Source organism: Sceloporus occidentalis, unplaced genomic scaffold (assembly GCF_023333645.1).
Source record: "Sceloporus occidentalis isolate IW3139 unplaced genomic scaffold, rSceOcc1.0.p SCAF_2, whole genome shotgun sequence".
NCBI classification, from domain to species: Eukaryota; Metazoa; Chordata; class Lepidosauria; order Squamata; family Phrynosomatidae; genus Sceloporus; species Sceloporus occidentalis.
The window spans coordinates 257,638,323-257,650,535 of record NW_028316982.1 but is presented as its reverse complement, the minus strand read 5'-3'; the positions used below and the strand labels follow the sequence as shown (position 1 = coordinate 257,650,535).

At 40.3% G+C, this 12,213-nt stretch overlaps 1 protein-coding gene across 7 annotated transcripts in view; it reads left to right on the top strand.

Annotated features, from left to right (window-relative positions):
• AMOTL1 (angiomotin like 1) overlaps nucleotides 1–12,213 on the top strand; it is a 97,717-nt gene that overhangs the window by 52,239 nt on the left and 33,265 nt on the right. For all 7 annotated transcript variants that reach the window (XM_089512816.1, XM_089512815.1, XM_089512814.1 and 4 more), the window contains 3 exons: nucleotides 1,787–2,090; nucleotides 8,169–8,313; nucleotides 11,351–11,440. In XM_089512816.1, the coding sequence (XP_089368942.1) occupies nucleotides 1,787–2,090; nucleotides 8,169–8,313; nucleotides 11,351–11,440 (539 nt within the window). The remainder of the gene's footprint in view (nucleotides 1–1,786; nucleotides 2,091–8,168; nucleotides 8,314–11,350; nucleotides 11,441–12,213) is intronic.

Genomic DNA, 12,213 nt, shown 5'->3' with positions numbered 1-12,213 from the left:
CAAAAAGGCGCTGAAAACATACCTCTTCCGGCAAGCATACCCTCCTGATCTTTTATAGATTCAACAAGTTCGCTACCTCCCAATCAGGAATCTACCTCAGGCTGTGATAAATTTTTATATTGTACCAATTGTTTTTAGATATGTTTTATATTGTGATTTTAAATAACTGTTATTAGTATCATTGTGTTTGTATAATTCTGTTGTAATCCCGCCTCGATCCATCGGGAGAGGCGGGACAATATAAATAAAACTTATTATTATTATTATTAAAGACTGGATGGATAACTTGGGGGCGGTGTCAGTGCTTCCAGGACAAATTACACTGTTGCCTTTCATCAGGTGATGGTTCCTTTTTAAAATGAGAGTTAAAATACAGTACCTACATTGACTCATGGATAACTTGATTCAGGTTTTTTGGGTCAATTTTTTGACCTAAATTTCTAGACTTATACATGAGCATATACAGTGTTTATTTACTTATTTATGGTAGAGTCAGCTTAGCATACTGGTTTGAATATTGGACTAGGACTCCAGGAGGCCAGGGTTTGAATTTGTGTTCAACCGTGAAACTCCATTGGGTGGCCTTGAGCAAGTCACACTACACTCTCTTAGCCTAAAAGCAAAGGCAAATAAATCTTTCCAAGAAAATCCTATGATAGGATCACCACAAGTTGGAGTTGACTTGAAGGCATATAACAACCTTAAGTATTTTAATGCTGGGTGGGTCCAGTTATGTTCTTATGGGATATTTTGCCTCATCTGCCAAAATAATTTGGGTGGCTTTAGATATTATCTAACTTGACCTGACCAAGTGGCAGTGCCATTTGCTGGTATACCTCAGGCAACATAGTATTTTGGGCTGGCTCTATCTGTAAATACCACACACAGTGGCTGTATAATAATAACACCCTATCAAAATGTATTGCATTGGCTGTACCCACACTGCAGAAATAATGCAGTTTGATACCACTTTAACTGCCATGGCTCAGTGCTGTGGAATCCTGGCATTGGTAGTTTGGTTTGGCACCAGAGCTCTCTGACAAGAAAGGCTAAATATCTCACAGAACTATGATCCCCAGAATTCCATATCATTGAACCCTGGCAGTTAAAATGGTGTCAAACTGGATTATTTCTGTAGTGCAGTTGTAGACAGTATTTGTATCAAATAACTTTTACTTCTGAAAGTCTTTTTATCTACATGCTAGTGTGAGTGATGGCACCAAGACACAATATTTCCCATATGAACCTGCCTGAGTTTTTAGAATTTCTTGGGAATGCTTTGTCTTTGTCCCATCACCTGCATGAGTGTGTTTGGTCAGAATATGAGAGAGTCTTTTTGGTGGCTACACTCATGTTGTGAAATGTCCTTCTACAAGAGAAAAGGCTGGTCCACTCTTCTCTATTCAACCAATCGGCAAATATATATATATATATATATATATATATATATATATTTCCTGGTGAGGCTTTTGGCCATTAGCTGGTTGTTGCAGACAGGTCTTTTAATGGCTATGTGTGTGTTTATTGTACTCCATTCCCCTTCTTATATTTTTAAATGTTTAGTTTTCATATGATAGTTTACTCTAAAGGCTTTTTTATTTGTTCTTTATGTTTATAACATTGATTTTAGATGAATTTTGCTTTAACCTGTATGGTAAGCTGTCTTGGGTTCCATAATGGTAGAAAGGCAGGATGAATAAATGAACTAAATTGTACTTCTTCTCATCAAAAACTGATAATCCGGTTAATCTTTATCCCATTCCCCCTTGCCTTTTCCTTCACCTAGCCGTCAATGCCAGTCATCGTTCCCATCAATGCCAGCACAACAACAGCATAGTCCGATGTCATCCCAGGCCTCCTCTCTTAGCGGACCATTGCATTCCACATCTTTGCCACCCCTCTCGATGGCCACAACATCCCAGTCTTTGCCTGCAACGCCACCAGGCCAGCAACAGCAGCAGCAGCTCTCACCAGATGCATTTACTATAGTGCAGCGAGCCCAGCAAATGGTGGAGATGCTATCAGAAGACAATGAGGCCTTGCAGAAGGAGCTGGAGGGCTACTATGAGAAAGCTGACAAACTTGAGAAGGTATGTAGCATGGTTGAGAGGAAGGAAGGGTCTTTGTTCAGGGTTGGAGCACGTGCTTTGCTTGCAAAATGTCCCAAGCTCAATCCAGGTACTGTTAGAAAAGACCTGGAGAACAGTGGCCAGTCAGTGTAAACAATACACTGGGTGAGATTTTGCATAAAACAGGTTCCTGTATCCCTGTGCTTCTGATGCTCTTCAGTGACATGATAAAAGAGTACCATATAGTGTGTGTGTGTGTGTTTGTGTATGTCTTGAAGTCATCTGTTGACTTATGGCAACCCCATTAATTTCATGGGGTTTTCTTAAGCAAGAAATACTCAGAGGTGGTTTTGCTAGTTCCTTCCTCTGAAATATAGCCTGCAGGGCCTTGTATTCATTGATGGTCTCCCATTCAAGTATGAAACAGGGCTGACCCTGCATAGCTTTCAAGATCAGATGGGATCTGGTGCCTTTAAGGTATCTAGGCCACTTACTTGGCAATAAAAACAGCATGTCCTAGTTCTGCTTTCCAGTGTTGTAGACTCCCAACTCCGATCATCCCCAGCCAGCATGGCTAATCACAAGGATTCTGGGAGTTGAATTACCAGAGGTCAAGCATGATCATTGGTCAAGCAAGCTTTGGAGTACTTCTAGAAGGCACCAAGTAGAGAAAGGCTGTCTCAGTTGGTCCTAGATAGGGTTGAACTAATTTCAGGCTTTCAGGATTTACTTTTGATGTTTTATTAGAACCCTGAGTTCCACTAAGATGAACCATTTGCATAAGGCATAACATATAAAATTACAGTCGCTCCTCCTAACCTGCGGGGATCCATTCCGGATCCCCTCCCCGTGAGTTAGGAGACTCGCAGACAATCAAGCCCCATTAAAATGAATGGGGCGCGCTCCTGCACATGAGCATAGGACATGCACTGCGAGAGTTTGCCCCATTCACCTCAGTGGCGGGTCACCCCTCCGCGGATCGTCAAGTCCACCGATATCAAGTCTGTAGACTTGGAGGGGCGACTGTAAAGAGTTTTGAGCTGAGGTGTTTCTTTCTGAACAGCAGAACTGAATGTAATTCATAGTTCTTCCACATAAAAATCCCCTTTTGTTAACCATAGACTTTCTTAGTTTTAGTAGTATAATTTACATATTGAGGAATAATTTTGTTGCTGCTTTTCCTAAACATTTGGATGTCTGGAACCCTTGCTGATCTACTGCAGATCATGCAGAAAACTATCAGTAGATTCCAGTCTACAGTTCCAGTCTTCTTTTGGCATTCCACTTGTCCATAACATGAGAAACACAGGGACATCTAGATCACAACCAATGTCAGTGGAGTGAGATTTTAGCAGGGCCGGCTCATCCATATAGGCGAACCAGACAGCCGCCTAGGGCAGCAAAATTTAGGGACAGCTTGGTGGCTTTTTTGTATAATTAAACAATATTAAAGTGAAAACTCATTACAGCAAACGATGTAAAAGCAAGCTACCATATGATGGTTTCTTTACATAAATGTGCACACACCCGTGTCTAGGGTATGGTCATATGGTACATCATCCATCTTCTGCATCCATCTCGAATGTAACCTCAAGGTCAACAGCCTCGAGGCAGATGTCTCCTCTCGCTGCCCACCCACCTTACCCTTGGTGCCACAACATGGAACGCCAGTTGCCAGTCGTCTTGAGTTTACTGTTTACAACAAACAAACTAGTCTGTTTTCGTGTTTTTTGATAGTGATCATGCAGTAGTGTTTCAGTGTTTGTGTTTGATTTGAATGTTTGCCTAGTGTGTTTAATATGCATTAAGACAAGTTTTAAACTGAGTAAAGAGGAAGTTTTAGTTGTTTTGGTGAGTACTCTGTTTATTATGTAATCAGAAATCAGAAAAAGAATGTTGTTCTATAAAAGGCAATAAATTAGGCTACAGAGACAATAAAAGCAGAAGGCTAAAACTTTAACAAAAGGAGACGAACTACTTATATTGGCTAAACACTCTAACCTATACAATAAAATAATACAAAGAACATTCGTTAAATAGCAAAACACAATTGTAATGAACCTAGTCATCTCACCTACTTAGTCTAACCTAACCTAACCTAACCTAATCTAACCTAACCTACTTAGTAATTGGACTTGTTTTACTCTCTTTAAAAAAATAGTTTAAACGTATGTCAAAAATGATTTTATAGTTTTCAAACCCAATTTAAATAGTAGCCTGTAAAAACCTAATTGGCTTTTTGGCTAATTCTCAAGAAAGATTGGAACCTAAGTTTTATGTCATGTTTAGCTTTAACAAACAAAACAGCGGAAATCAAGGGGTGAAAATAATTATGGGGTGCAACAGGGGGTGCCAAAATATTTCTCACCTAGGGTGGCCAAATACCTAGAGATCTTAGACATCTCCAGAACAAATCCCATTTCAGCTGTGGACTCTCTTAAGCTGGGGCCCTCCAGATATGAATGTATTATAGCTCGCTTCATCCCTTTCCACTAACAATGTTGCAAGGAGGAAGGGAGCTGTTGTCCAAAACATGAGGGGAAGGGGCATGTTCCCATTCTTAATTTTCTACCATGCCATTTCATTATAAAAACAATATTTGAATAGGTTACGTTAGCACGGTTGCGCAGCGTGCGTAGGTTAACGCTGAAACTTGGCACCAGGAAGACTACCTGAGAAGTGATGAAAAGCTGTCTGCATGGAAGAGAAATTCCTCTACCTCCAGAAGCTGATAAAGGAGACTCGAGGCAGATGTCTCATAATGAGGCTCTTTAATCTTCAGTTGCTCTATGTACAAATTTGTCTTCTTTGACAAAGCTACTCGCATAACACCACAACAACATCAACCCACACTGTACAATGAGGCTCCACCCTTATATACATTTGCGCCATGTGGCCACTTAGTCCAGCCTCTTCCTGGTGTGTCACCTTAAACCCAGGCCCCAGGCAGGGTGACTCCGTGCTTTTGCAGCACTTTGCAATACTTTCCACCTCATGATGATATCACTGTGACAGCACATCCTATGACTCAGCACAGCCCAAATGCTTAGTCATCATGGCTGCAGGTGACCTATAGTTACCCTGTCACCTTTCACCCACATCTGGACATTTTCTTTCTGGATCATATTCCAACAGGTTATACTAGTTACATGATGCTACCACTTCCCATTGTAGCATCAGTGAGAACTGTGTGACTCATCTGGTAGTGTTTGACTGTAGCTCCCATCATCCCTCACCATTGACTATGTGGCTGGGAGTTGCAGTCCAACTATATCTGTAGGGCCACACATTCTCCATCTCTGTTCTAAGTAGCTACAGTATATGCAAGGAACCATTTTGCTTTCCATTACCTTTTAGAGTTGCTGTTGCTTACTGTAATAATATCTGCTTTGAATTCTGTCACATGCTGTAAAAACATAATGATGATGACGACTTGACCCATAGTAAATTTGCTGCTATGCTGTTTTATAGAACTTGGATTGCCTTTCTCTTTGGCAGTATTTTTCCCAGTTCTTGCCATATTTTAACACAGCTTGCTCTGTTTATATCCCATGCCAAAAACCGGGTCTCCAGACTGTCAGCATGGTTTTCTTTCCTGAACTAGCTGGCAGGGGGTTCCCTTTGTCAGTTCACATGCCACCCTTTTTAATTGTTGCTTCTTAACTCACTGGGAAGTGTCCAGTTTAATATTTTCCCACTGAAGGCAGCACATTTTGCTCCAAATTTTCCAACATGTCTCTCTGGTGGCACGAAAGTCTTAGGGGGAAAAAAAGGTAGAAAATGGGTTTCTTTTGAGAATGCAATCATCATTTGTGCACTCAGTAATGGATCAAGGAATTAGTAATTTTAAATTTGGGACTCAGTAGTCTTAAAAAAGAGAGCCTGGCTTTAGAGGATAAGGCATATTATGTCATATTAAAATGCAGTCACCCAGCCGGCCAGCCCTATTGTCTGTGGATCTTTCTCATTCAGGTGAGAAGGGCTCTGGATTTCTTCCTGAAAGTCCTATCTTGATGGTACTACATGCCTCTGATGGCATTATACTGAGGGTAGAGTTCATTCTAGATTCACTCCAAGTACATAATTCAGTAACAGGGATAAAATTCAACCTTTGGAGAATCTCAAGTTGTGTTGACAAGTTGTATGAGTGGAAGACCACTGGGCAACTTGGCTTTCCTGCCCCCTTTTGTCTACTTGCTTGTTGTGCACCGCTGTGATCTTTGGAACAGCGGTATAGAAATAAATTATATTATTATTATTATTACTAGAGTTGAAAAAATTTCTGAAGATCTCCTTGGAAAAAGCCTGAAATGTGACACGAGAGACTACCTGTAGAGAAATTTGCTGAAAACTATGCAGAAAAAGCTTCTAAGAGTAAGGCTTTGGGAATTGGAAAAAATATCTCTCCATAAACAGGACTGTTAAACAATACAAATGGCTTCCTACTTTTATATATATATATATGAAATGTTTGGAGTTGCCAACTGCCAAAAGTTCTGCTGTGAATATATTGAATGTGTACCCCCTGAAGAAGGCCAGCCAGTTTAATATACAGTCTGAAATGGTTTGGGCTTTTTACAAAAGAGTTCGTATTAAGATTTTTAAAGAAAAAATACAATCCATCATTAAGCATTTGGAGACTTGGCTCCTTTCTTGGTTGTGGAATATAATATGTGCTTTGCTGTATCTGTTTGTCACTTATATTGTAAGCCAGTTTGGGACCCAGGAAAGTGAGATATAAATAGACTACTATAGACAAACCTTCATAAATCTGGCATTGTTCAGCTAGTTCAGGGGTGAAGTGATATGGCTACGTTGAACTGCATCTCCCAGTGTTCCTCACCATTGGCTATGCTGTTTAAGGATGCTAGGAGTTACAGTCCAACAATATCTGGATTCCCACTCCTGAGCTAGATGGATCAGTGATGTGGCTTGGTAGAAAATAGCTTCCTATAACTGGCAGTGGTTTTACATATTGCCAGGAAGAACTTGGAAAGGTGCTTTTAAAACTAAATATTGCAATTTTTGAAGAGTAACCCATTGCTATTATATGTAAATAACATATATTCAGTTATTCATTCTGATGCTTTTTTTTCTTTTTGTTACTCTTTAGTTCCTTTGTTTTTGAAACCTAAAACAGTAAAAAAAAAGTCCTAATTTGTGGGGGTGGGTGGGTTGAAATGATCCTTCCCTTCATCCTCCATCTTGAGGGAGAGAAAGGCAGGCTAGTTCCACCAGGCCTGCCTGGAAGAAGAAAACCCCCCCTTTATCCACCGTCTTGAGGGAGAGAGAGGCAGGCTAGCTCCAAGAACCCAAGCCCTCCCTCCAGTCCATCTGCCTTGGTCCAGGCCTCAGAGTTAGAGAAGAACTGCTGGACCTCATCCCCTTCTCCTCCACCATTCCCTTCTCCTTTTGTCTCGTGTCTTTTTAGATTGTAAGCCTGAGGGCAGGGAACCGTCTAACTAAAAGATTATATGTACAGTGTTGTGTAAATTTACAGCACTTTATAAATAAAGGTTAATAATAATAATAATAATAATAATCCCTCCAAAGTATTTACCCTTTTTTAAAAGTAAGGGGTAAAAGTGACAAGCAAATGTTACTGTCATCTGGAGAAACAACAGTGTGACTAGTTGTTAGATTTCTTTCAAAAGGAGATTCTTTATCACTACCCAAATTAACACACTACAGGGAACCTTCTTCATTTGTTACTTTGAAGTCTATGTTTTGGACAGAGGCCATCCTCAGTCCTGCCAGGAGATACAAGATACTGAGACCTTTGAGACTGAAAAGCACTTGCCCTGCCACAGAAGTGCTCTCTCTCCTTCCATTGCTGTGATTGAAAACTTCTGTGGTGAGTAGGGAGCTGATTGCTTTCAGCAGTAATACAGCTATGAATGCCTGCGGAGGAGTTTCCACTTTGGCCTCACTGTAGGAGAATTCTTCCGGCAAAATCATGTTAGTGTGAAAGTTGGCACACAACTTTCTGGCTGCCACACAAAACTTTCTTTCAGAAGTTTCAAGCCAATGACTGACACGCCTCCTTGTCCAGCTCCTGATGGAATGTTGGTTTCTTTTCTATCTTTTCTTTTTCCCCAGTTTGAACTAGAAATCCAGAAGATTTCGGAAGCTTATGAAGACCTAGTGAAGACTACCACCAAGAGAGAGTCATTAGACAAGGCAATGCGTAACAAACTTGAAGGGGAAATTAGGAGGCTCCATGATTTCAACAGGGACTTGCGTGGTATGCCTTTTTGACAAAGGTCTTTTCATTTTTCATTGCATTTGTGTTGTGTTCCAGTGATCAAATTCCAGATTGCCACATCAGAGACTGGACAAACTATTTTCCGTCATAAATTTTAGAGAGCTATTTATTATGGTTAGGGCAGCCTAAAGGATTTGCTCTGCTTAACTCCTTCCTTGCTAAACCCTCTGTGGAATGCAGTACCCTCAGTGGATACATTTGGATGGCACACTAAAAAATCACAGTTGAATGTTATGGGAAAGAGGGTGACCAAGTTTGTTTGCTGCCCCTTCCCCGCTGCTATTCCCCCAGCATCAAGGAGATTGGAGTTGTTTCATTTAAGATAAGAAATGTATTTAATATTAACAATGATTTAGAGGGAACAAACAGACTTGCAAACTACCATTTCAAGTTGGCTGGTTCCCCTAGATCAGCTGCTGCTTCTATCACCACCACACCACCACCACCATCATATTTATTTATATCCTGCCTTTCCCCCAAGATGGACTCAAGGCAGCTTGCACATTAAAACTGTATCAAACTATGAACCATATTAAAAACATACAGTTTAAAAGATTTTTAAAACAGTATGATGAAAACAATGCAGGGCTTGCAGCCCTTTTTCAGTTCTAAAAGGCTGTTTGAATAAAAAGGTTTTGGTCTACTGACGGAAGGACAGAAAGGGGGGGGGGAGCATTCTAATTTCCCTACGGAGGGAGTTCCAAAGTGTAGGGGCAGCCATTGAGAAGGCCCTCTCTTGTGTTCGCACCAGACATGCCTGTGAAGGCAGTGAATGTGGTGGGACAAAGAGAAGGGCCTCTCCTGTGGATATGAGAGTCCATGCAGACATATATTGGGAGATGTGGTCTGTCATATAGCCTAAGTGGACCTAGGTGGTGTAGCTTTCCCCCAGCTTAGGATCCTCTATATGTTTTGGGATTCACCTTCCATAATCCTTTACCATAGTTCATGTTAACCAGGGTTGATGGGAGTTTCATTTCATAGCATCTGGAGGCAGCAGGTTGAGAAAGCTGGTACTAAACCACAATTGAGACTAACTAAAGCTTTTCTGGGTTTGGAGATTCCAAGAAACTGGGGTTAGTTGAAAACACAACCAGATCTTCCAATCTGTTGACAGAGTCGGAAGCGCACAGTCCCAGAGGCTCATGCACCAAACACTAAACATAACTTGTAAGCCAGTCCACTGTTTTATACTAGAAAGAAAGCTGAATATTACATGGATTACTTTTTCCTTAATTGGCTTTTGCTGAACATTTCTTGATGGTATACATAAGCAAAGGAGCCCCATTTCCCATCTCATTAGGTCTCCTAATTTATAAAGATTTATAAAATTAGATCTAGATATAATCAAATGACTAATCCCCCCACGAAAAAAGTACAGCAAAACACATGTATATTAAAAGCATCCGAACAATCTTCATTCTATTGCCATTTCTGTCAAGGACCAAGCTTCTACTAGAATCTACTGTAAATATTATTGAATGTTTCAGAAGAATGTCATTTTATAAATCTGAATTAAAAATAAAATGCAAATAGACAACATCTGGGATTGAGGCCTCTGATTAAAACTCCCAACACCAATTAGAGCTTTAAAAAGTCACTTTTTGGATTAGAAATCCTGTAATTCCCCAGCCAACATAGCCACTGAATTTGCATCCCATGTGATTTGGGAGTTGTAGGCCAAACAAGAACTTTTCTAAGCACTGCAGCTAAACTCTGAATTTTATCATTGCCTATGTTAAGATGATAGTGTAGTCAGTCCCACACCTAACAAAACCTTTAGAGGCCCTGGAAAATGGCTCCAAGTCAGAATACTGGATGGTTTCTTTTTTTCTCTCTCTGTGTATCTTATTCTTTTATGTCTCACTTTTCTCAGAATACATAGAATACAGACTATGAGGGCTAGATATACCAATGGTATAACTCTTGCATGCCTCCAGTGTTTGTTCTTTCTGGAAAAGTAAAGATATCTTTTGGTGGGCTTTCAGCGGGAAAAATAGTGTCATGATTTATAGTGATGGCAAGCAGAGCCAGTGCTGTTGTAAACAGAGTGAGGCAGCCATCTTATGGAGTAGATTTTGAGGATCATGAAAAGCCAGCAAACTGAGTAATTTGCATTGCTAGTATATTATTATTTTTAACACACTGGATGGAGAGATGTGCTTGCAAGATTTTGTTCCTAATATGCTGGATTAATTTCACAGGTTTAGGGGTACTATGAACTTTCCTTTGGATGGGTGGGGCACCTGTTGCTGCTTAACCTCAGGCAGCAAAATGTCTTAGGCTTGCCCTCCACCCACCTATGGAAAATGAAAAGAGTGTTTGAAGAAGCAGCATCTCTCAGGTTACTAGTTTGGCATGGGGAGGAATAACAGAAGGAGGAAAATAAAAACAAAAGCAAAAAAGACATATCCAATAGGTGTGCTGCAGAAAAGAGACAGAGAATTAATCCACACTGTAGATAGAAATATACATGTCTCCATTCTGTGGAATCCTGGGATTTGTAGTTTGATGTGGTATTGAGCCTGGTCTGACAGAGAACTCTGGTGTTTCACCAAACTACAAATCCCAGGGTTCTGTAGGAGAAGTCATGGCAGTTAAAGTGGTATCAGACTTCTGCAGTGTGAATATACTCAGTCTCATGATGTTGAAAAGAGAGATGCTTTTGAATAATGGGGACCACAGCAGGGAGACTTCTTACCTATTGGACAACCTTCAATCTGGGCTGAATTACTAGCTTCAGATGAACTCTAATTTCCAAAGGGTTGCCTAGCAATTTCTTAAGAAGGCAGATATTTTTTGTGAAAGTTGCTAAGGCCCTTTCAAAATACAGGTTGGTCATATCAGTCCTTCAGCGTAATCTATTACTTGTTGCTCTATAAATAGGTCCGCTTCCACATGAGTTTTTAATTCTCTTTATATCATATCTGTTGATATGTATTTTATTTTGTAGTTGGCCTTCAGTCTCGTACGCAGAATTTTTTTTCTTCTTTAACTGTTTTCAATTTCTGTGCAGAGCGATTAGAGACTGCCAATAGGCAGCTTGCCTGCCGAGAGTTCGATGGACATGAAGATAAGGCAACAGAAGATCTTTATGCTTCTCAGAGTGAGTATCATGAAGGTGTATGCAGTATGTTGTGTGTATGTGATTTGACATCATTTCTTAACAGCTTTTTAGCTGAAGCTAGAAGGTTATTTATAGCTATTAGCTATAAATGTGTTTTACTGTATGCTGCAGCTCTTACATAGATGGTGGGTGGAGAAATAGGAACACTTTTGATAAATATTTTGATGTCAGTGAACAGTCTCAAGAGAAATGCACTTCCAAGAGAGATGATTTTTTCCTCTCCTTTGTGGATAATTCTGAATTCATTCAGGTTCAGATCTGAGAATATAATTCCTTGTTCCATAGGTTTTAATAGGCCTTCTTTTATATTTCCATAGCACCATGGGGTACATTTCTCTGGGGTTTCCTTGTGTGATATTTTATTAAAATCCATATTCAGAGATGGAAACTTTTCTTGTCTTGGAGATCTGCTTTACCTCTAGCAAAACCTGATGAGGTCCACATGATAACAGTGGGTGAGGCCAAATCCCAAAGCAGAGGGAGTTACACATATGACTCTTAGCTTGCTTCATTCTACAATGAAGGGGAAAGACTTTTGCGTCCAGGTGCGCCTTCCCCAACATATGCAAGGTTTCTTTCATTCCTTTTTCTAAACTATTCTAGGCATGTCATTAAAATGAGGAGGTAACTTGTGCTACTAAAACAGGCAGACAAAAGCCAGGCTATAGCCCATGGGTGACTTACTTGAAGGCTGTTTTTTGGACCCCACTGTTCCCATTTGCTGGTGGCAGCAGGTGGAGAAAATCTTCCTT